Genomic DNA, 26,048 nt, shown 5'->3' on the forward strand with positions numbered 1-26,048 from the left:
GGAATGGGGTTGATGGTTAACCAAGAGTTAAAAATATTGGCAACACACACAAAATGCTGGAGAACTGAACAGGCTAGGCAGCATCTATGGAAAAAAGTACAGTAGACATTTCAGGCCGAGAACCTTCGGCAGGGCTCCATAGATGCTACCGGTCAGCTGAATTGCTCCAGCATAGAACCATATAACAATTACAGCACGGAAACAGGCCATCTCGGCCCTTCTAGTCCATGCCGAACGCTTACTCTCACTTAAGCATTTTGTGTGTGTTGCTTGGATTTCCAGCATCTGCAGATATTCTCTTGTTTGTTAAAAATAATATTAATGGTTATAGAATCAGGGAGATACAGTATGTGGTATAGTTGTTGTACAACGTTACCTTGCAAACCACAGAAAGATTTAAGCAATGTGCAGCAGAAGAGGTGGCTCAGATGTCCTACAGTGCTCTCTCAGTGTGGCCCTGTTTTATCCCATGGGTTTCCACAGCACTTTCCGGATATCAATCAGGATGCTTCGTCATTGGTTATTTCCTCTAACGTCCTGGTTAATAGGAAACATGAAGGAGAAGGGGAAGAGTCAGGTAATAGAGAGTACCCCGGTGGCTGTGCCCCTTGACAATAGGTACTCCTGTTTGAGTACTGTTGGGGGGGACAGCTTACCTGGGGGAAGCGACAGTGGCCGTGCCTCCAGCACAGATTCTGGCCCTGTAGCTCAGAAGGGTAGGGAAAGGAAGAGGAGGGCAGTTGTAATAGGGGACTTGATAGTAAGGGGGTCAGATTGGCGATTCTGTGGACGCAGTCCAGAGACGTGAATGGTAGTTTGCCTTCCTGGTGCCAGGGTCCGGGATATTTCTGATCGCGTCCAAGATATCCTGAAGTGGGAGGGTGAGGAGCCAGAGGTCGTGGTACATATAGGTACCAATAACATAGGTAGGAAAAGGGAAGAGGTCCTGAAAGGAGAATATAGGGAGTTAGGAAGGGAGTTGAGAAAAAGGACCGCAAAGGTAGTAATCTTGGGATTACTGCCTGTGCCACGCGACAGTGAGAGTAGGAATGCAATGAGGTGGAGGATAAATGCGTGGCTGAGGGATTGGAGCAGGGGGCAGGGATTCAAGTTTTTGGATCATTGGGACCTCTTTTGGCGCAGGTGTGACCTGTTCAAAAAGGACGGTTTACACTTGAATCCTAGGGGGACCAATACCCTGGGGGAGAGATTTGCGAGGGCTACTGAGGTGACTTTAAACTAGAATGGTTGGGGGGTGGGAATCAAATTAAAGAGACTAGGAGAGAGGAGATTAGTTCACAACAGGGGGATGGGAACAAGTGCAGAGAGACAGATGGGTGTAAAATGAGGGTAGAAGAAAAAAGTAGTAAGGTGAAAAGTAAAAGTGGCAGGCCGGCAAATCCAGGGCAAAAATCAAAAAGGGCCACTTTTCAACATAATTGTATAAGGGCTAAGAGTGTTGTAAAAGCGAGCCTGAAGGCTTTGTGTGTCAATGCAAGGAGTATTCATAACAAGGTGGATGAATTAAAAGTGCAGTTGTTATTAATGAATATGATATAGTTGGGATCACAGAGACATGGCTCCAGGGTGACCAGGGATGGGAGCTCAACATTCAGGGATATTCAATATTCAGGAAGGATAGACATGAAAGAAAAGGAGGTGGGGTAGCATTGCTGGTTAGAGAGGAGATTAACGCAATAGAAAGGAAGGACATTAGCTGGGAGGATGTGGAATCAATATGGGTAGAGCTGCATAACACTAAGGGGCAGAAAACGCTGGTGGGAGTTGTGTACAGGCCACCTAACAGTAGTAGTGAGGTTGGGGATGGTTTTAAACAGGAAATTAGAAACGTGTGCAATAAAGGAACAGCAGTTATAATGGGTGACTTCAATCTACATATAGATTGGGTGAACCAAATTGGTAAGGGTGCTGAGGAAGAGGATTTCTTGGAATGTATGCGGGATAGTTTTTTGAACCAACATGTCGAGGAACCAACTAGAGAGCAGGCTATTCTAGACTGGGTATTGAGCAATGAGGAAGGGTTAATTAGCAATCTTGTCGTGAGAGGCCCCTTGGGTAAGAGTGACCATAATATGGTGGAATTCTTTATTAAGATGGAGAGTGACATAGTTAATTCAGAAACAAAGGTTCTGAACTTAAAGACGGGTAACTTTGAAGGTATGAGACATGAATTAGCTAAGATAGACTGGCAAATGACACTTAAAGGGTTGACGGTGGATATGCAATGGCAAGCATTTAAAGATCGCATGGATGAACTACAACAATTGTTCATCCCAGTTTGGCAAAAGAATAAATCAAGGAAGGTAGTGCACCCGTGGCTGACAAGAGAAATTAGGGATAGTATCAATTCCAAAGAAGAAGCATACAAATTAGCCAGAAAAAGTGGCTCACCTGAGGACTGGGAGAAATTCAGAGTCCAGCAGAGGAGGACTAAGGGCTTAATTAGGAAGGGGAAAAAAGATTATGAGAGAAAACTGGCAGGGAACATAAAAACTGACTGTAAAAGCTTTTATAGATATGTAAAAAGAAAAAGATTGGTTAAGACAAATGTAGGTCCCCTACAGACAGAAACAGGTGAATTGATTATGGGGAGCAAGGACATGGCAGACCAATTGAATAACTACTTTGGTTCTGTCTTCACTAAGGAGGACATAAATAATCTTCCGGAAATAGGGGACAGAGGGTCCAGTGAGATGGAGGAACTGAGGGAAATACATGTTAGTAGGGAAGTGGTGTTAGGTAAATTGAAGGGATTAAAGGCAGATAAATCCCCAGGGCCAGATGGTCTGCATCCCAGAGTGCTTAAGGAAGTAGCCCATGAAATAGTGGATGCATTAGTGATAATTTTTCAAAACTCTTTAGATTCTGGACTAGTTCCTGAGGATTGGAGGGTGGCTAATGTAACCCCACTTTTTAAAAAAGGAGGGAGAGAGAAACCGGGGAATTATAGACCGGATAGCCTAACATCGGTGGTGGGGAAAGTGCTAGCGTCAGTTATCAAAGATGTGATAACAGCAGATTTGGAAAGTGGTGAAATCATTGGACAAAGTCAGCATGGATTTGTGAAAGGAAAATCATGTCTGACGAATCTCATAGAATTTTTTGAGTATGTAACTAGTAAAGTGAATAGGGGAGAACCAGTGTATGTGGTATATTTGGATTTTCAAAAGGCTTTTGACAGGGTCCCACACAGGAGATTAGTGTGCAAATGTAAAGCACATGGTATTTGGGGTAAGGTATTGATATGGAGAGAGAATTGCTTGGCAGACAGGAAACAAAGAGTGGGAATAAACGGGACCTTTTCAGAATGGCAGGCAGTGACCAGTGGGGTACCGCAAGGCTCAGTGCTGGGACCCCAGTTGTTTACAATATATATTAATGACTTAGATGAGAGAATTAAATGCAGCATCTCCAAGTTTGTGGATGACACAAAGTTGGGCGGCAGTGTTAGCTGTGAGGAGGATGCTAAGAGGATGCAGGGTGACTTGGATAGGTTAGGTGAGTGGGCAAATTCATGGCAGATGCAATTTAATGTGGATAAATGTGAGGTTATCCACTTTGGTGGCTAAAACAGGAAAACAGATTATTATTTGAATGGTGGCCGATTAGGAAAAGGGGAGGTGCAACGAGACCTGGGTGTCATTATACACTAGTCATTGAAAGTGGGCATGCAGGTACAGCAGGCGGTGAAAAAGGCGAATGGCATGCTGGCATTCATAGCAAGAGGATTCGAGTACAGGAGCAGGAAGGTACTACTGCAGCTGTACAAGGCCTGGAGTATTGTGTGCAGTTTTGGTCCCCTAATCTGAGGAAAGACATCCTTGCCATAGAGGGAGTACAAAGAAGGTTCACCAGATTGATTCCTGGGATGGCAGGACTTTCATATGATGAAAGACTGGATCGATTAGGCTTATACTTGTTGGAATTTAGAAGATTGAGGGGGGATGTTATTGAAACATATAAAATCCTAAAGGGATTGGACAGGCTAGATGTAGGAAGATTGTTCCTGATGTTGGGGAAGTCCAGAACGAGGGGTCACAGTTTGAGCATAAAGGGGAAGCCTTTTAGGACTGAGATTAGGAAAAACTTCTTCACGAAGAGAGTGGTGAATCTGTGGAATTCTCTGCCACAGGAAACAGTTGAGGCCAGTTCATTGGCTATATTTAAGAGGGAGTTAGATATGGCCCTTGTGGCTAAAGGGGTCGGGGATATGCGGGGGAAGGCTGGTACAGGTTTCTGAGTTGGATGATCAGCCATGATCATACTGAATGGCGGTGTAGGCTCGAAGGGCCGAATGGCCTACTCCTGCACCTATTTTCTATGTTTCTATGAAGTAACCAAATGTTATATTGTAATAGTCAATGAAGCAAAGAATGTATATTTGTGCAATATAATCTTACATCAGAGCTTTACCTGTTCAGGAAATGAACCCTTACAACAATTTCACCCAGACATGAGTCAGGATTATTTATGCTATCATTTGACCCATTTTCGTATGGTCTTGAATTCACAGTTCAACTTTTCAGTAAACTATTCCACAAATAAAAAGGGTAGGGTGCTCAAGTAAAAACTGGGCAGAGATAATAATAACAAGAGGCAAATTCTAGATTACAAACAATGAATGTAGGTGCACTAGGATGTCCTCCTTTTATTTACACATTGTGATGGCATAAAGAGATTTCCTCAAGTTGTCTGTGTAGCTTTAAGAATTCAACATATTTACAAAATGTCAAATAGAAGGAATCTTTCTGTGTTACAGTTGCCAATACTACATGTACTGGAAAAGAAAATTATTCAGAAGGAAAGGATTCCTATTGCTTCCGTCTTAGCAGAGGTTTCCATTCAAAAATGTAAACACACAGTTTAATCCTTGGCCCAAATCCTGCAAGTACATGCTGATAGCAAAGAAATGCATTCCCTGCAAGGTTCAGATTTAAATGCCTTGTTTCTGTTATGTTTAGGCAATATCGGTGAACGCGGGTAAAAGGAGGGTTGCCTTTAAAGATGGAACCACTCAGCAATATGACTACTTACTGATAGCAACAGGCTGCATGTAAGTGATTGACCTTCTCAGATTGGTTCTTTCTGATTTGCACATAGTACCAGCTACCTGAATGTGTAGGTCGAATGCTTTCCAACTTGCTTATAACTTTTAATGTTTTTGTTTATATCTAGGCTTATTAAATTAGGCTGAGAATAAGTTGTTCTGTTCAGTAGGAAGAATATATGGTTCATCTTGAAACATAGAACAGTACAGCACAGGAATGGGCCCTTGCTCACAAAGTTGAGCCAAACCAAATAAATTCAAAGTACATTTATTGTCAAACTACGTAATCTATATCCACCTTGTGATTCGCCTTCTTACAGGCAGCCACAAAAGAAAGAAACCCAATAGAAACCTTTTTTTAAAAGAGACCGTCAAACACCCAACGTGTAGAAAGAAAACAAATTGTGCAAACAGTGAAAGTAGGCAAACAACTGAAGCTCGCAGCCATGAAGCCAGTCATCACTGTATCTGATTTAGGAGACCATTAGTTGTAGGCCACAGTCCCAGTTCAATGCAGAAATGTGTAAACCTTGCGGAAAAGTGAGCTGAACACTGGCCCGTCGATCGCCTCTGGCCCCGACACATTGACCTTTTCAATATGGCCTGGCACTTAAATTGGTCAAACTTCGGGCTGTTCCTTGCTCTCAGACCCAGGGCTTGCCATTTCCGAAATGCTGTCTCGGTGCTGGGCCCTGCCATTTCGATTTGGTCTGTACCCGACCTTTCCAGTTTGGCTCGCCGCTTAAATCGACGAAACCTCAGGTCTTACCTCATTCTCGGGTCCGAACGCCACCAACTTGACTCTGCCTTGCGTCTGCCCACCTTGCCCCTGTTCTGGCACTTCGAATCGCAGACACCCCACCCTGCAAAAACTCATTTCAGGGAGGTAGCATCATCAATTTGCGGGAGACTCCCGGAACTTCTGGGAGAAGTGGGATGTCTGCAATAGAGTAGCTCCTTAGCAGCTAGCCAGCTAGTTTAAATAACATTAGCTATGCTAATAAATGAATGACACCTGTTAAACTCACCTCAACATGTCTTTTACAGTCTTAACCCACCATGGGCAATAGAAAAGTCACTGTTGCAAACAGTGCAGCGAGCAACACTGTCATTATTTTTGACCCCTATTAGGCAGGGGTACACTTTAATGTAGTCTGGGGTGACATACGTTTTATATATTTTTTTTGGAGAACACTGCCATGATGTTCTCACACTCTCTCTTGCTCGCTCTCACGCTCTCTCTTGGGCTCCCTCACACTCTCTTTCGCTGGCTCTCGCCCTCTCTCTCGCCCTCTCTCTTGCGCTCCCTCGTGCTCTCCCTTGCTGGCTCTCGGCCTCTCTCTCACGCTCTCTCTTGCTCGCTCTCAAAAAAATTGATTTCCCGGATATTGTATATAATTTGCGGTCATCAGGGAGTCACTACCAATATGCAAGAGACTCCCAGAACTTCCGGGAGAGGTGGGATGTCTGGAATCACCTCCAAGACTACTCCAGCAGCCAAACATTGGCTCATTTCCCACTCTCAGGCTCGGTCCTTGCTGCCTTGATTCAGCCCATGCCCACCATGCCACAATTGTTCTGAACCTTTGAGACTTCAGTTCACACCACAAAAATTAGCAATTAAATTTAGAAACTGATAGGGCAGTGAACACATGGAGGATTTTGGAGACAGAGATAAAAATTTTAAATCAAGGTGTAACGTACCAGGGCCCATGTTGGCCAGACAGATGGATAGCTAGGACTTCACATGAGTTACGTTATATCAGTGGGAATTTTGAAGGACAAATTTAAGATGGTACAACAAGGAAGTTGGCCAGGAGCACTTTGGACCATAAGAAGTAGGAGCAGGAGGAGGCTATTTGGCCTTTCAAACCAGCTCTATTGTTCTTCGAGATTTTCTGTTGATGTTCTGTCTCAACACCATTCTCCTGTGCTGTCTCAATATCCTTTAATTCCCTTGATAAAGAATTCTGTGTTTTGAAAGAACTTAGCAGCTGAGCCTCTACAGCATGTAGGCACTGGTTTTATTTAAACTTTATGTATTGGTGATTTAATACTACCTTCAGTATGGCATCAGTGCAGGACATTGAGTTAGTTCCTTGCATAGCGGTAACCACCTTACAAATTGGCATCATAAAATGTCTGAAAGTATAAAAGCAAAAAGCAGATACTTGTCCACAGCATACGTATGTGGAAGTCCAAAGCAATTGCAGAAGACTTTAGACACATGTTTAGACACATGTATATGAATAATTTCAAGTGCCTTCTAATTAGTTTTGAACTTGGTAATGTCTTTTCACTGAAGTGGTAGTTTATTAACATAATAGTTCCTCAGATCTTGTCTTGAGATTTCTTTGGAGTTGATTGTTAATTCTACTATATAATCCTTCAAAATTTCTAGTTTTGACATTATAGCAATAGAAAAACATATTTGATATGCACCAGTTCCTTGGAGTTCAGTTTTATTTTGTTTATAATACCATATGTGATATGTTTAAATGCAGACCTCGAAAACTTAGTTGTCCGGGAGCAGATCTAGAAAATGTATTTTGCTTGTATACTCCGGAAGATGCACACAAAATTCACGAATTATCAAATGAAAAAGATGTTGTCATCGTGGGCTCCTCATTCATTGGTAATTCCTTTACATTTCTCTCTGAGAAGGTCACTAGTGTTATAATAGGTTGAGTAGCCCTTATCCGAAATTCCAAAATCCTCCATCATCAGCGTAAAACAAAATTCCACAAGGCTCTGGAAAGGTTGCCAGGTGATGACCTGGTCTCTGTGTATCACAGGTAGTTCTGAAAAGTAACATCATGTATGTAATGAACAGAAGTTGATGAAAAATGCAAAAACACTGCATAAAGTAAAAAATGAACGCCTTGATCGTGTAGTGAAAGAATTAATTTATCATATGCTGATCATGAAACAAGCAAAGATCTGTCATGAAGAATTGAAAGTTGAAGGTAATTGTGAATATTCAGCAGTCTGAAATTTAAGAAAAGGTACAGAATTAAATTTTTTAAAGCAACTGCTGATCACGAAAATCCGGCAACAGAACGTCTATGTTGCTGATTGTTTTTATACCTTACATAATAGTATTACATTTTTAACATGTTGCTGATGAAAATCTCACACCAGAACAAGTCTAGAATATTGCTTGTTTTTATACCTTACATAAAAATGTAAAAAAAAGTAAAGTACAATACAATGTACTGTAACCTTTTAATCAAAATACAGTATCGTAGGTGGAGACTGAAAGCTTGCCGTTGTTAGTTGTTGTTCAACAGCTGATTCAGGTATTCTCCCGATGCTACTCTTGTTACCCAGCACACATTATATTTTCATTCTATTAATTGAGTGTAATAATTTTTATTGTTAAGTACACATGTGTAATGGACAAGTGTAAGCTAAAGACTGCTTACCAGCAGCACATAAATTTAAAGTCAGAAGTGATGGCGACCCCAAGCTATCTCATTAAATATAACAAAATCCAAAAATATCTGAAATCCAGAACACTTTGGCCCCAGGCATTTCAGATAAGGGGTACTCAACCTGTATTTCCATTATTTTATGGTCATCAGGAAATACACTAATACCCTAGGAACTAATTTATAAATCAAAGTAACTCCATTGTACATAATAGTGTGTCTACATTAGAAGTTCGGTTGTCTGTAATAAGAAAAGTAAGTCTGCAAGAGATGTTACCAACATTATATGTTGTGTGTGGTATTGAATGTATTAGTGATAATTACTGTAAAGGCTGTTTGGCTTGTCTAGCTTGTACATACAGAATTGTTCTAGTGAGCACATATTTCTCGTTAATACCTCAGTAACAATTCAACCTTAAGCATTGCAAAATGCCTCAAGGGCTCAGCTGTTTTGTATAACACTGTTTAACAAAATTAGACACCAGGCCTCAAGATGAGAGACTAGCACAGGAAGTTGGTTTTAAAGGATGTCTTGAAGACCGAGAAGGATCTGTTTATTCCCACACTTTGCTTTCAATTCCCAATCCATGTCAGTATGCTATCCCCAATTCCAAGTTTTCTAACCTTGTTGACCAACCCCAAAGAATTAGATTCATAAAAGATGTTGTTCCTTTCATAAATGCATGTTGATTCAACTCAATCCTACTGTTCATTCAAAGATATTTGTTATTACATCCTCATTAATAGACGTAACCATTTTCCCTATAATTACCATAGGGCCTTTTTTCGCTGGACTTCCAGACTTAAAAAGAACAACTTCTCCTCTGCTACCAGGTTTCTGAACTAATCACCTCTTTCCCAATGGTGCTGCCACATTATTATTGTGTTTTTATTTTTTCTCCGCTCAAGCTGGTAAAACCTGAGGTGTGGACACAGCCAAACAGACTCATTACTCAATTACAAGGAACTTTCGGACTTTTCTAGTGGTGTTTAGTATTGTGGCTTTCTGGAGATTTACATAAATATTGCTGTGTAGGCTTAATTGCTTAATTCTACTGTGTAGTGACCTTGGGGTAATAACAGTTGTAGAAGTATACCCTTTTCATGTTCCATAGTCTTTCAATTTCCTCTTTTAATTCAGCTTATTTCTGGTGTTTTTCACTTAATGTTATGTGTGTTTGGAATAGTTATATCTATTAAGTAAGTTGTTCTTGCTTGTTTACCCTGCGATATTATAGCCAGACAGTTATTATGGATTGACCTAGTTGTAATAGTGGCTTGGTTGCAATATAATTTGTGGGCCGCCGACTCTAGAACTGAATCAGGCTTGTATTTATAGCATTATTTTTCCTTTTCTTCTTCCTCTTCCATTTTCTATTGCTCTTCTTTCACCTTTTGTTCCCCTTCTTCCTCATCCCATCACCCCCACAGGGGTGTCGGCCGCTGACAGCTGCTCACCAGAGTCTTCTGTCCTGAGCCTGCCTTTCAAGTTTTCCCAGGTGCAGCCCGTCTTCTTGGTACGTCCTTCCTCTCCCAGGGATGAGGTTTTTGAAGCTTCTGTTGCTGTTTCTGTAGCACTAAATTTTTATGGGAAGGGGGTGGGGTCCTTTCTCAGCCAGGCTTGGGATCATCCGTGGCCCAGTTGCTGCCATGTTCTTGTACTTTTAACTCAACCTCTCTCAGTTATTCCACTATTGTCACTTTACTTTTGATTTGCACTACCATAGATTACCTTTGCACCATTCTGCTGTTTTGTTTTCATTATATTTATTGCTGTATTTGTTATTGCCATGTATACTGTTTACTCTGAGAGCTTCATGCAAACAAGGCATTTCATTACACCCTTGTGTAAATGATAATAAACTAATCTAATCAAATGGGTGATTCCATGTTTTATCTCTCCATCCTTTCATAAACAGTGGTGTCGTAGTTGCTACTCTCAATCCACAGGAACATTTCTATAGTCCCTAGACTTTTCTAGCAGTGTCTCCTTTAAAACTCTGGCATGCAGATCATTGGACACTTGGGATTTAAAGATTGTTGATGTCATCAATATTTTTCTAGCAATACCTACTTCCTCAGTTCCTAATTCCTCATTCCCTCATAGTTCTGCCTTTTTTTTCTGTCTTCCTTCATAAAAACATACTGGTGAATCCTAAGTTAAAGAGTGATGCAGCACAAAATCAGGCACCTGGCCACTGAGCCTTGTCAATCATAAAGCACCCACCTACACTAGTTATGCACTAACTCACATGCCCGTCACCTCCTCACAAATTCCTCCACATACCTGCACATTTGAAGCAACTTACATTGGCCAATTAACTTAACAATCGCATATGTTTGGGGTGTTGGTGGGAACTAGTGCACCTAGAAGAACCTCTCACTGTCACGGGGGTGGGGGAGGAGAAGTCACACGTGGGAACTCCACATGGGCAGCACCGGAGGTCGAAGGTGGCTGGAGCTGTGAGTTAGCAGCTCTACTTAAATTCTTTAATACTTAAGCCACTTTCTTATTCCTTGTATCTGCTTGTAAGGGTCTCATATTCTCTGCTTCAGCAGCCTTTTGAGATATCCTAGAAAACTTGTAGAACATTCGACCCAATAGTTCATGCTGCGAAATACCTTCTAACACTAGGTTCATATGCACACAGGATATGGCTTTGCAACTCATTTTCCAATGTGCCTCTGTCATCTCTGAGGCCCTTTTAACTGTTTGGCCACTTTTGAAGAATCTATGGACATCCATTCTAAGCTCTCGTTTTCCCTCCATTCAGTATCCTGCCATTTGTTGTTCATATCCCTGTAGAACAATCTTTGCTCAGGTTAAGTTATCATCAATTGGCCAATTCCAGTCCACTTTTGTTGTTTTACTTAGCTAAGTTAAAGGTTCAAAGGTTCATTGATTATATATATTCAGTATACAACTCTGAGATCCGTCTTCCCCAGATAGCCATGAAACAATGAAAATAATGGAAATGATTCAAGGAAAAAGCATCAACCCTCTCTCGGGACTGTGAGAACATCAAACCCCAACTTCCCCCACCTGCACAAAAAAAACTTACAAATCGCTCCTGCCAAATTAAATTGCTCGGACAGTAACAAGAAAGAACGGACGAAAACACAGAATACAAGACCATGTGGAGGAGCAGAATTAGGCCTTTTAGCCCATCGAGTCTGCTCCGCTATTTCATCATGGCTGATCCAATTTTCCTCTCTGCCCCAATCTCCTGCCTTCTCCCCATTTCCCTTCATACCCTGACCGATCAAGAACCTATGGTCTTATAAAAGACTTATTCTTCTAAAATTGGCCTACTTCAATTTTAAAAATTTACTCTGGTTTTATCTGTCTTTTTTCATTGCTAGGCAAATCAAGCTGAATTATCACTAAAATAAAAGTGCTCCCCCCCAACAATGCCCCTCCCCAATTTAATTCCCTAAAACTAGGTTCAGATTTGTGCCTCCCCCCACCAATAATCTCTTTTATTGGTTAAAAATATACTTGATTGCAAGGTAAAAATCCTGTGCTCTCCATATCCTTTATGTTACCTGCATCTCAGTCAGTATTAGGGTAATTAAAACTTCCGCTATTACTGACCAAAGTGCTCTTGTATGTGTCAAAAATCTGCTGTGCTGCTTTATTAACTCTATTTGGAATTTTGTAATGTACTAGTGTAATTGCTCTGTTTTTGTTCTTTCATTCAACCCATGCAGCTTCCAAATAGCACCCCATCTTACACCTTAAACAACGTTGCAGCTCTCCTTTTAAATCCTTCTCTACATCTACTGTAAGCTCTGCAAACAGCAAAATTAAGCATCTAGTCTTGCCCCTTTATAAAGATATTTTTGTGCACTTCTATGTCGTAGGTCCACAGATCTACCTGAGTTTATCTGCCTTATTCGCTGTTCTCCTTGCATTTAATTGTATAAAGGCCATTGCTGAGTTAAGAACACCTCAGCTTAGGGACACCACTACATTTGAACGTGCTCCTAAATATTATTAAAATCATTAGTCTGACATATGTGTGTACATACATTTCTTCCTAGCTTCCCCTTCTGTTCACTTATAGTACTTGTTCTTATGAGTTTTTGATGATATTCATTACAATACTGTGAAGGGGCAGTTACCATATTGAGTATTATTTGTTTATTTTTTAATTTATGGACATCTGTTAGAACAGAATTTATTTGTATCAGTAATTACAGTTGGGCTCTATTACCTAATCTTTATTTTCCCTGCCAAATTGAGGAAGTGGAGGAGGACTTACTGCTGGAAAAGGTGGTCGTGACAGATATCCTCAGGGTATTCAATGAAATAGATAAACCCTTGAAATGATGTGTAATGCTCGGCCAGGGAGCTGTGGTTGAGTTTAGACTAAATAGCTGTTTTATTTTGTCCAGCGGGAAACTGTGGACTGAGTGAATTCCTGATATTGTTTTTTGATTCCAGTTCAGTATCAGCAGGCAATTTAATTCTGATGTCAGCTTGTGAACCTATGTCAAACAGTCAAAACACTCACACTTCCTGGAGTACCCGAAACCTGTAATTGAAGATTTTCTTAAAATTCCAGCAGCGCAATAGCTTTGAACTGAGTGACCCTGGGATTTTTTTTGCTGTGTCATATTACTAACATGACTTCCAGGATACAGTAATGACCAGGAAATATTACCAGCTGGAATTCAGTGTAAAAATGTACGTGGTAGTAGGTGGGCATTTGGCCCATTGAGTCTATGTCAACCAAATCTGGATGTTAGGTTATTCCCTCTTTCCAGCTCTTGGGTTTGTGGCCCTGTAAGTTATAGCTCTGAGGGCTCCTCCAGGGACTTATTATATCAGGCTGGTATTTATTTCTCCCACTTCTTTTTAAGAAGTGACCATGGAAGAGAAATAGTGAATGAAATTTGTCTTTCTTCACCACTTCCTCCCTCACTCTATTCTTCTACAATATGCACCCCAGATATCATATTCTCTGCTAAGGATAATAGAACACAATAGGATAATAATATCCTCAGTTTAGGCTTTTCATGATTTTGTACACCTCAATTTAAGCTCTCTCAGCCTCATTTGAACCAATGAAACAATTGTAGCCTTATCACTCTCGCCTCTCTCTTCGTACCAAGTCTCAGGCCCTGGCTATATGAAGAGTCTTGCCCAAAACATTGACTCTTTATTCCTCTATAAATGCTGTCTGACTTGCTGAGTTCTTCCAGCATATTGTGTGTCTTAGTCTGGATTTCCAGCATTTGCAGAATATCTTGTGTTTCTGGCCATATCCTTGTTCTGTACATTTCCTTTGATCTGAATGTTTCTTAAATGTCCCATGGCACTGCCTTCTAGTGCTAGGGACGAGCCTACAGGCAACTAAATAACTATAGCAAAAGAAGATAAATTATTTTTCCACCTCAGGCAATTATTTGAAATTTTCAGTTTTTTCTTTTAATCACTATTTGTTTCTCCCCTCCCCCTCCAAAAGTTTACATTTGTCTTGCACTTTTTATGTCTAGAGGACAGGCAAATCCTCAGTCTGACAAGTTCTAAGAGTCAAAACTGAGATAACAGAGCATTTCCCATATACTACACCAGATGGAAAGTCAGTCTGAATTTTATCTGTGAAAGCTATATTTGAACCTTCAACTTTCAGGTGCAGGGAAATTGTTAGTACATGCATGTCTTCATAAAATGAAGTAATGTAAATATTTTACTTCAGATCTTTCCTTTTGTCTTCCAGGAATGGAGATAACTTGGTACCTGATTAACAAACCTAAGTCTGTGTCTGTGGTTGGAACCAGCAAGGTTCCGTTTCAGGATTTGTTGGGAAGAGATGTTGGCACTGCAATAATGAAGTTAAGTTACCAAATTAAAATTCAGTTGTCTGAAGAGAACACAATTCAAAATTTGCAATCAGTCTGTTGGACTTAAAAATCGGTGTAGGAAATTGTGAAAGAAATTGAAAGTGGGGGAAAAAAAAGCTGCACTTGTGGGAAATCTGAAAGTGAAAGCACAGGAAATCCTTATCAGGTCAGGTATTGTCCATGGGGAAAGAAACATAATTAATATTTAAGATTAAAATATTTTTCCTCCTACAGATTTTGTCTGACCTACTGATTGTTTTTGACAGAAGCCACTGATCTGAATCCTAACTTTAGCCATGTTTGTTTTAATTAGTGAGAAAATACTGAAAATATCTACCATTGCTGATGAAGAAAAGCACTGTTTATTTCAATCTTCCTCTTAGTTTTTAATATAAGCCTGTATTAATTCTTCTTAACTTTGTTTTGATTTGAAATCCTTGTCTGTAACATTACAGAAATTTGAAGCGGAAAATGTGAAGTTTTACATGGAAAGTAAAGTGACTGAACTCAGGGGACAGAATGGATCGGTAAACCCAATGAAAATTGAATCATTTCAGTGATTAGCTGTTGTTATATCCTGCATCAATTTTTGTAACTTACACAAACTATTTTTCATATATTTGCAGTTGGAAGAAGTTGTGCTCGAAAATGGAATGGTTCTTCCAGCAGACACCTGTGTAGTAGGAATTGGTATAAACTTACCCATTTTTAAACCATATATTTGGTTAGAATCATATATTGACCATAGAACAACACAGAACAGGAGGAGGCCCTTTAACCCATGAACCTGTGCTGACCACAATACCAAATTAATTTAATCCCATCTGCCTGTACTTTGTCTATATCCTTCCGTTCCTCGTCTGTTCATGTGACTTTCAAAATACTTTTTAAATGTTGCTATCATATCATATATCATACCCCTGATAGTGTGTTCCAGGCACCTATCATTCTCTGTGCAAAGACTTGCCTCATAATCTTGCCATAAACCCATGTCCTCTAGTTTTTAACATTTATACCCTGGAGGAAAAACTGTGATTATCTAACCTACTTATGCCTCCCATAATTTGACAGGATATATTTCTATCAGATCTCCCCCCAGCTTCCAAAGCTCCAGCGAAAGCTGTCCAAGTTTGTCCAACTTCTCCTTATAGCTACATTTTAATCCAAGCAAAATCCTGCTGGACCTCCTCTGCTCCATCTCCAAGATTCCACATCTTTCCTGTACTGCGGTGACGTGAACTGCACACATCACTTCAAATGTGACGCAACGAATGTTTACTACAGTTGCAGTATCACTTGTCAACTACTGTGAACAATAAACACAAGCATGTGTATCTCTTTTATCCATTTGCTTTGCCACTTTCAGAGACCTAAAATCTTGGGCCCCACTATCTTTCTGTACATTAGTCTTGCCATTTAGACCATCAGACATAGGAGCAGAATGAGGCCATTCAACCCATCGAGACTACTGTACCATTTCACCATGGTTGACCCATTTCCCTCTCAACTCCAATCTCCTGCCTTCTCCCCATAACCCTTCATGGCATGACAAATCAAAAACCTATCAACCTCCTCCTTAAATACACCCAATCACCAGACCAGCATAGCCACCTGTGGCAATCAATTCCACAGGTTTGCCATCCTCTGGCTAATGAAATTCCTCTTTTATCTTCATTCTAAGTGATTGTTGCTCTATTCTGAGGCTGTGCCCTCTTGTTCTAGACTTATCAGCATAGGAAGCATCCTCTCCACATCCAGTTCTATAGATAGATTTCAATGAGATCCCCCTTCATTCTTCTAAACTGCAGTAGGTAAAGGCTCAGAGCTATCAATTATTCCTCATATGATAAGCCTTTCATTCCCAGAGTCATTCTCATTAGTCTCTTCTGAACCCGCTCCAGAACATACATCATTTCTTAAATAAGGGGTCCAAAACTGCTCACAATATTCAATGTGAGGCTCCTGAGTGCTTTATAAAACCTCAACATTACATCCTTGCTTTTATATTCTAGACCCCTCAAAATGAATGATAACTTTGCATTTGCCTTCCTCACCACTAAATCAACCTGCAAATTAACCTTTAGCGAATTCTGCACAAGGATTCCAAAGTCCTTTGCACCTCAGATTTTTGAATCTTCTCCCCATTTAGAAGGTAGTCTATGCTTTTATTCCTTCTACCAAAGTGCATGACCATACAATTCCCGACACTGTATTCCATCTGCCACTCTGCCACTTCTTTGCCCATTCTCCCAATTTGTCCAAGTCCTTCTGCACCTTCCCTGCTTTCTCAACACTTCCTGCCCCTCCACCTATCTTTCTATTGTCCACAAAGCTATCAAATCTGCTAACCTGATCACTGACATAAAACATAAAAAGAAGTGGTCCCAACAGCGATCCCTGCGGATCACAACTAGTCACTGGCAGCCAATCTGAAAAAACTCTCTTTAGGCCCACTCTTTGCCTCCTACCAATCAGCCAATGCTCTAGCCATGCTAGTATTATTCTTGTAATTCCTCGGGCTCTTACCTTGTTAAGCAGCCTCATGTTCTGCACCTTGTCAAAGGCTTTTGGAAAATCCAATTATACAACATCCACCAATTCTGCTTTGTCTACCCTGCTTGTTATTTCCTCAAAATTCTAACAGATTTGTCGGGCAAGGTTTTTCATAAAGGAAACCATACTGAATATTGTCTATTTTAAGTTGTGCCTCCATGTACTCCGAAACCACATCCTTAACAATTGACTGCAACATCTTCCCAACCACTGAGACCAGGCAAACTGGCCTATAATTTCTTCCGCCTCTCTCCCTTCTAAAAGAGCGGAGTGACATTTTCAGTTTTCCAGTCCTCTGGAACCATTCCAAAATCTGGTAACCATATAACCATATAACCATAGTGATTCTTGAAAAATCATTACAAATGCCTCCACATTAGTTCATTATATGGACTGCACCCCATAGCACCCTGGGGTGTAGTCCATCTGGTCCAGGTGATTTATCTACCTTTAGACCTTGCAGCTTCCAAGCAACTTCTCTCTACTGATAGCGACTGCACTTCTGCTTCCGCCACTCTTGAACTTCCGACATACTGTTAGTTTCTAACATAGTGAAGATAGATGCAAAATACTTAAGTTCATCTGCCATTTCCTTGCCCCCCATTACTACCTCTCCAGTGTCATTTTCTAGTGGTCCAATAGCTACACTCGCCTCTTTCTCTCTTTGTATACCAGAAAAAAATGTTTGGTATCCTCTCTGATATTGTTGGCTAGCTTACCTTCATATTTCATCTTTTCCCACCTTATGGCTTTTTTTTAGTTGCTCTCTATTGGGTTTTAAAAGTCTTCCAATCCTCTAACTTCCAACTAACTTTTGTTCTTTTATGTGCCCTCTCTTTTGCTTTCACGTTGGCTTTGACTTACCTTGTCAGTCATGGTTGCGTCATCCTGCCTTTATAATACGTCTCTTTCTGATGTATTTATCCTGCGCCTTCTGAATTACTCCCACAACTCCAGCCGTTGCTGTTCTGCTGTCATCCCTGCTAGTGTCCCCTTCCAATCACCTGTGACCAACTCCTCTCTCAAGCCTCTGTAATTCCCTTTACTCCACTGTAATACTGATACACCTGACTTTAGCTTCTCCGTCTCAAATTGCAGGGTGAATTTGATCATGTTATGATCACTTTCTCCAAAGGGTTCCTTTACCCTAAGCTCCCTAATCAATTCTGATTCATTACACAACACCCAATCCAGAATAGTTGATCTTCCAGTGGGCACAACCACAAGCTGCTCTAAAAATCCAGCTTGTAGGCATTCTACAAATTCCTCCTCTTGGGATCCAGCACCAACCTGATTTTCCCAATCTTCCTGCATATTGAAATCCCCATGACCATTGCAACATTGCCCTTTTGACATGCCTTTTCTATCTCCCATTCCAATTTGTAGCCCACATCCTGAATACTTTTTGGAGGCCTGTATATAACTTCCATCAGGGTCTTTTTACCCTTGCAGTGTCTTAACTCTACCCACAAGGATTCTTTATCTTCTAATTCTATGTCTCCTCCTCTAAGGATCTGATTTCATTTTTTCCCAACAGAGCCTCACCACCCCCTGTGCTTACCTGCCTGTCCTTTTGATACAATATGTATCCTTGGATGTTTACTGCATACTTTCTTCTTGCATTTGACTTCCAATGTGCAACACCTCATCCTTGTGTGAATTAAATTCTTGCCATTTCTCTGTTGAAATTTCTAAACGATTTATATCCTGCTATCTGTTTTGACAATCTATCTCCAAATTTGCCTCTATCTAAACAGCCATTCTATATCTTCTTACAAATCATATGTGCACACACACACACACACACGCACGTACGTACACATAGGGATAGGCAGCTAATAACACTTAATCATTTCTGCCTGCACATGGTAACTATCACTGGTTCACATAATTAGAAACTTAGAAAACCTACAGCATAATACAGGCCCTTCAGCCCACAATGCTGTGCCAAACATGTACTTACTTTAGAAATTTCCTAAGGTTACCCATAGCCCTCTATTTTTCTAAGCTCCGTGTACCTATCCAGGAGTCTCTTAAAAGATCCTATCGTATCCGCCAATTGTGAATCGTTTAGTTTTTTCCCCCTATGGGGCTGTCCTCACATGATCTTTTTCTCTTATATAAACTGCTTGCTGTGTGGAAAGGAGTGGTACCTGCAACAGATTTCCTGAACAAGAGTGGCATAAAAACTGATTCGAATGGTGCAGTTATTGTCAATAAGGTAGAAATTGTTTTATGTTTTACCATTGATTCCTTGATTTAAATGATAGCATTTCCACTTTGGAATGATCTGTTGCTTTTTCACTTGTGCCCTCTCATATTAAAGAGCAAATTCTAAAGTAGGGCATTTCCTCCTCGATTTAGTTCTTTAGATTTTCCCTCAGCCTCTGGCTGCAAGCCAATCAAAATGCTTAATTTTCACTCTGGTGTATCTTACAACGTAAATCATTTGTCTGAAACAGAAACCTACTTGGGGAATCTCAATAGGAAAGGGATTAAATTTTTTATAAGTTGTTTCCTGGAAAATAGGATGTGTTTAGTCAGTAAACATGGAGATAATGGCTAAATGAAATTTAACGTGGACAGAATACAGAAGGCAACATAAGACATAGGAGCAGAATTAGGCCATTTGGCCCATTGAGTCTGTTCTACCATTCATTCATGACTGATCCTTTCTCCCCCTGCTCAGCCCCACTCCCTGGCAATCTCCCCGTAACCTTTGATGCTGTGTCCAATCAAGAACCTATCAAGATCTGCCTTAAACACGCCCAATGGCCTGCTCTCCACTGCTGCCTGTGGTAATAAATTCCACAAATTCCACCCTCTGGCTAAAGAACTTTCTCTGCATCTCTGTTTTAAATAGATGCCCCTCTATCCTGAGGCTGTGCCCTCTTGTCCTAGACTCCCCCACCATGGGAAACATCCTTTCCACATTTTCAATATGTGAATGTGTAGGGTGGGAGGAGCATATCAGGTCAGTGCAAATTTGTATGTTGTCATGATAGATATAGTCATAGAGCACTACAGAACAGAAACATGCTCTATGGCCCATCTAGTCCGTACTGAACTGTTGTTCTACCTTGTCCCATTGACTCACACCTGCAATGATAAGTGGCTGAAGCAAAGGATGGTGGCAGTATTACACAGATGGAGCTGAGTAATCTTCGTAATGGACAAGATGTTTTGTTTAAAGCGTAACTGGAAACCGAACATTGTGTGTTTCCTGTTTAGCATAGGAGATCAGTCAAGAAAGGAGAAGGTGTCATTGACAGGGGAGTAAAACTTGTAACGTGAGAGGGGTAGTGTGTGAGAGGAATAACTTCAGTGCCAGTGGAAAACAAACTGCTGGAGGAACTCAGCAGGTTAGGGAGTATTTATAGAGGCAAAGGGGCCCAGTGATGTTTTGCATCGAGACCCTTCAACGACACCGCAGTTTGCAGTTTATCTTGGTCTCCATTATTGCATTAATGTCAAGAAAGATACTGGATTGCTCTGCAAATGACCTAACACAGTTGCACGGAGCCAGTGCCGATCTACCGTGCTGGTACCATTCTATGATTCTGTGTTGTACAATGATGCTGTAGCGGCCCAGGACTCCTTAGACAGGAGCTTTCAAGCCAACAACCCCTACGAGCTGGAAGGACACGAGCAGCAAAAGCATGGGAGCACCATTACCTGACATTTGCCCTCCCAGTCACACTCCATCTTGACTTGGAAGTACACCACTGTTCCTGGGTCAGTATCCTGGAACTTCCTAACAGCATGGTGGTTATGCCAACACCTCAAGGGCTGCAGTGGTTCAAGATGACAGCTCTCCGCCACATCCTCAAGGGCAGTTTGGGACAGACAGTTAAATACTGGCTTGGACTCCAAAGCCCACTTCCTCTTTATGAATGAAAAAAGGGTGGCGATAGGAGCGACGGTTAATGATTTTCATGCTGAATTTGAGATAAGTTCATCACTCTTGGCGAAGATCTAGTGCTGGTTTTAGTGCTGCAACAAGACACTGGTTCCTCTGTTAAAGTGTGACTTAATGGGAGGAGTGTATAAGCTTTCAAATGACCCTGCAGTGATGTCCTTAAGTTGTGCCTGGTCACTTTGTAGTTCATTAAGAACATGCCAGACCACACCTACACTGAGCTCTTTATAAAATTAATAATGTAAATATGGGTATATCTATTCCAGTAGCTTGGCATTTGTCTAATCACTCAAGTGTAACCTAATCAGATTACCAATGTGGATCTGTTCTGTGGGTCTACATTTACAGCTGAGCATGTTAGTGTAACGTGTACAGCAAGATCACTGCTAAAAATACTTGGTTAGTAATAACCAGAAGGTTTTCTATGTTTGTTTTTATCTACTGACTGCCAGACTGGCTAAACAGATCCATCCTTTCCTGTGTAAACATCTTTTTAGTGTCACCTTCAACATAATTCACAACTGTAAATGCTGTCAGTTCTAAGTTCCGAAGGAGCTGTTGTGCATCATCTGGTTGAAATGAAATGCTTTGCAATTAAAGTTGCATTACTTCTCATTGTGGTGATGCCTCTTGAGTCCAGTTACATTCATTCCATCTACCAGTCTCCCACCCATAAGGCCATAAGTTATAGGAGCAGAATTAGGCCATTTGGCCCATTGAGTCTGCTCCGCCATTTCATCATGGCTAATCCATTTTCCCTTTCAGCGCCAATCTCCTACCTTCTCCCAGTATCCCTTCATGCCCTCACTAATCAAGAATCCAACAACCTCTGCCTTAAATATACCCTGTGACTTGGCCTGCACAGCCACCTGCAGCAGTGAATTCCACAGATTCACCACTCTCTGGCTGAAGAAATTCCTCCTCATCTCCATTCTAAATGGACGTCCCTCTATTCTGAGGCTGTGTCCTCTAGTCTTAGACTCCCCAACTCATTGTGGTAAAAAAAATCGTGAAATAAAAAAAAATTGATTTCATTGCATTTTGTTTGGGATTAGGAGAAATGTGACTGATCTGGAAACTGACCTGCATGGTGTATTAGAGCAAGTTTTAAACAATGCTGAAGTTTGAAATTTTGCCAGGCAAGTGATTGCTCTCATTTTTGTTTTGGCTCTGTATTTCAGAACATGCAGACCAGTAATCCTAGAGTGTTTGCAGCTGGGGATATTACTTCATTTCCACTACCACTGAAAAATAATGAAAATGTGACTGTTCGTCATTGGCAAGTGGCTCATTCACAAGGTACTTTGAGCTGCCCATTTGAGAATTGTGGTTGTACAGATTGAAATGATATGGGAAAATCATTCTTATTTCTTTCTTTCTTGGAGGGTGTCCAGTTAGTTTACTTGTAGAGTTGCTGTCTTAAGCCACAGAATTTACAGCTGACTTTATCATGCTTTATCATCTCTTTTTCCTATCCAGCGGTTTTTGATGGAAGCCCATAGTCATCCAGCATTGAAACTGGTCTTTCTGCTCACCAAGTCCACACCAAGCATTTATCTAAACTAGTCCCATTTCCCAGCACTCTGTCCATTGTCTTCTTTGTTATGGTATTTCAAGTGCTTTTCTAAACACTTTTTATTGCTGTGGGAGTATCTGCCCACACCATACCCTCAGATGGTGCAGATATTCTTTCTATAATCCCCATTAAATCTCCTACTCCTGACTTTCAACCTATGACTAGACTCATACTGAGGGCAAAATTGATCAATGCCTCCCCTATCAATGAATTGAATTGAATTGACTTTATTACTTGTATCCTTCATATACATAAGGAGTAAAAATCTTTATGTTATGTCTCCGTCTAAATATGCAATTTCTAGTAATTTATAATAAATAGTATGTACAACAGGATAGTCAATATAACATAGAAATACAGTTGTGTCAGCATGAATTAAGTAGTCTGATGAGCCGGTGGAAGAAGCTGTCCTGGATCCCGCTGCTCCTGGCTTTTATGCTGCAATACTGTTTCCCAGATGGTAGCAGCTGGAACAGTTTGTGGTTGGGGTGACTTAGGTCCCCAGTGATCCTTTGGGCCCTTTTTACACACCTGTCTTTGTAAATGTCCTGAATAGTGGGAAGTTCAGAATCAGAATCAGATTTATTATCACCGGTATGTGACGTGAAATTTGTTAACTTAGCAGCAGCAGTTCAATGCAATGCATATGTAGCAGAAAAAAATAATAATAATAACAAATAAAATTTAAAAATAGTAAATAAACAAGTAAATCAATTATGTATATTGAATAGATTTAAAAAGATGTGCAAAAACAATAATAACTTTTTTAAAAAAGTGAGGTAGTATCCAAAGATTCAATGTCCATTTAGGAATCGGATGGCAGAGGGGAAGAAGCTGTTCCTGAATCGCTGAGTGTGTGCCTTCAGGCTTCTGTACCTCCAGCCTGATGGTAACAGTGAGAAAAGGGCATGCCCTGGGTGCTAGAGATCCTTAATAATGGACTCTGCCTTTCTGAGACACCGCTCCCTGAAGATGTCCTGGGTACTTTGTAGGCTAGTACCCAAGATGGAACTGACTGATTTACAACCTTCTGCAGCTTCTTTCAGTCCTGTGCAGTAGCCCCTCCATACCAGATAGTGATGTAGCTTGTCAGAATGCTCTCCATGGTACAACTATAGAAGTTCTTGAGTGTATTTGTTGACATGCCAAATCTCTTCAAACTCCTAATAAAGTATAGCCACTGTCTTGCCCTCTTTATAACTACATCGATCTGTAATTCACATCTACAGATGCGCTGGGCTGTCTACATCACTCTCTGCAGAGTCCTGTGATTGGATAAAGTACAGTTCCCATACCAGGCAGTAACGCAGCCAAACAGGATGCTCTCAATTGTGCCCCTTTAGAAAGTTCTTAGGATTTGGGGAGCCACACCAAACTACTTCAACCGTTTCAGGTGAAAGAGGCACTGTTGTGCCTTTTTCACCACACAGCCGGTATGTACAGGCCATGTGAGATCCTCAGTGATGTTTATGCCAAGGAACTTAAAGCTGTTCACCCTGTCAACCCCAGATCCACTGATGTCCAAAGGGTTAGCCTGTCTCCATTCCTCCTGTAGTCCACAACCAGCTCCTTTGTTTTTGCGACATTGAGGGAGAGGTTGTTTTCTTGACACCACTGTGTCAGGGTGATGACTCCTTCTCTGTAGGCTGCTTCATTATTATTTGAGATTAGGCCAATCAGTGTAGTGCCATCAGCAAATTTAATTAGCAGATTGGAGCTGTGGGTGGTGACACAGAAATGGGTACACAGAGAGTAAAGGAGGGGGCTTAGTACACAGCTCTGTGGGACACCTGTGTTGAGGGTCAGAGGAGCAGAGGTGAGGGAGCCCACTCTTGCCACCTGCTGGCGATCTGACAGGAAGTCCAGGATAAAGCTACACAAGGCAGGGTGAAGGCCAAGGTCTCTGAGCTTCTTGTCGAGCCTGGAGAGAATTATGGTGTTGAATGCTGAACGACAGTCCAAAAACAGCATTCTCACATAAGCATCCCTTTTCCCCAGATGCCTAAGGACGGTGTGTAGAGCTGTGGCTATTGCGTTATCTATTGACTGATTGTGTTGATAGGCAAATTGTGGGTGGTAGCAAGTTGCAGATGTAGTCCTTGACCAGCCTGTCAAAGCATTTGCTTATTATTGAGGTGAGTGCGACAGGACGTCAGTCATTCAGACATGTTACCTTGGTCTTTTAAGGTACAGGAATAATGGTGGATGTTTTGAAGCAGGAGGGTAATCTACACTGGTAGAGGGAGAAATTAAAAATGTCTGTAAGCACACCTGCCAGTTGTGCCACACACATCCTGAGTAACTGCCCTGGGATGCTGTCCAGTCCCGCAGCCTTGCGACTGTCTACTCTTTGCACCAATGCACACCATAATTCTGTATACATCCCTCAGCCTTCTTCACTCCAAAGAAAATTAATCCAGCCTCTCCATAACTGAACCGGTCCTCCCCGGACAACATCTAAGTGAATCTTCTCTGCAATCCCTTCACTATAATCCCATCATCCCAGAACGGAATGAAGTACTCCAACTGTGGCCTAAGGAATGATTTATAATTTTATAGTAGCCTCCATTCTTTTAGATTCTTTATCCTGACTAATGAAAGCAATTATTGTTTACACTGACTTTAACTTTCTGTTATGCTGCCTTCAGGAACTCTTGGACATATGCATCAAGACCCCACTGTCCTTTAGTGCTTGCTAACCTTAATATTCACCCCAAGTATATATTATCTTATATACTTTAGGTCTGCCCTCTTTTTCACATTGGTTGTTTTCAGTCTTTGTTTATGTATAATTTTTCATAAATTCTATCTTTATTTCTTTTTCCCTGTAAATACCTGTGAGAAAATGACTCCCAATATGGTAACATATACATACTTCGATAATAAATTTACTCTGAACTTTGCTTTGTGACTGTGACTCTGGTTCTGAGATCCTTAGCCAGGGAAGACAATTTTGTATCTACCACATCAAATGCTGTGAGAATTTTGCCTCCAGCCATACATTTTATATGGTATTCTTGTTTATAAAATCAGAAAATGTAAATATCTATTTTTTTTCGTACTCTTAAGGTCATGTGGCTGCGTTGAACATGCTGAAGAAGAAGGCTGCCTTTAATTCTGTGCCATACTTCTGGTCAATCATTTCCGAAAACAGTATTCGATATGCAGGTAATGATGAGCCAATGCATCATTCTGGGGGAAATGGAGTAAAATGCGTTTGGACTCACTCCATTCACGCCCTGCCAATCAAAAGCCTAGCTCATTGTGGAAGTAATAATACCTTACAACAAAGAACATAGAACAGTACAACACAGGGCTTAAAGTGATACAAAATGTGATTGGGTTCTCAATTCACCATGCCCAACTGCCTGGCCTTTCACTGAACTGGTATTAGTATGTGAGACAAAAGGAATAGACAGTCATGACAATCTGCAAACGTGTTAATATGATTTGGCATACACTGGTAGGTACTGGTTTTAAACCAGATGCTACACTTGGGTTTAAACTAGCTTACAAACTACTCAAATTATTTGTCACCAGCCTTGATGGAGATCTAATTAACCAATCCACGAAAATGTCATATTCGCCTAAACTTAACTAAATGTAGAACACATACTGAGTCCCTCTCCTCTTCTACTTTGAATTCCTTAG

The 26,048-nt window shown here is 40.9% G+C and overlaps 1 protein-coding gene across 2 annotated transcripts in view; it reads left to right on the forward strand.

The window, feature by feature from the left end:
• aifm4 (apoptosis inducing factor mitochondria associated 4) overlaps window positions 1–26,048 on the forward strand; it is a 58,026-nt gene that overhangs the window by 16,999 nt on the left and 14,979 nt on the right. For both annotated transcript variants that reach the window (XM_063031238.1, XM_063031239.1), the window contains 8 exons: window positions 4,983–5,074; window positions 7,573–7,703; window positions 14,226–14,339; window positions 14,803–14,876; window positions 14,976–15,039; window positions 19,047–19,123; window positions 22,003–22,120; window positions 25,467–25,565. In XM_063031238.1, coding sequence (XP_062887308.1) covers window positions 4,983–5,074; window positions 7,573–7,703; window positions 14,226–14,339; window positions 14,803–14,876; window positions 14,976–15,039; window positions 19,047–19,123; window positions 22,003–22,120; window positions 25,467–25,565 — 769 coding nt within the window. The remainder of the gene's footprint in view (window positions 1–4,982; window positions 5,075–7,572; window positions 7,704–14,225; window positions 14,340–14,802; window positions 14,877–14,975; window positions 15,040–19,046; window positions 19,124–22,002; window positions 22,121–25,466; window positions 25,566–26,048) is intronic.

The sequence above is a fragment of the Mobula hypostoma genome, chromosome 23 (genome assembly GCF_963921235.1).
Source record: "Mobula hypostoma chromosome 23, sMobHyp1.1, whole genome shotgun sequence".
NCBI lineage: Eukaryota > Metazoa > Chordata > Chondrichthyes > Myliobatiformes > Myliobatidae > Mobula > Mobula hypostoma.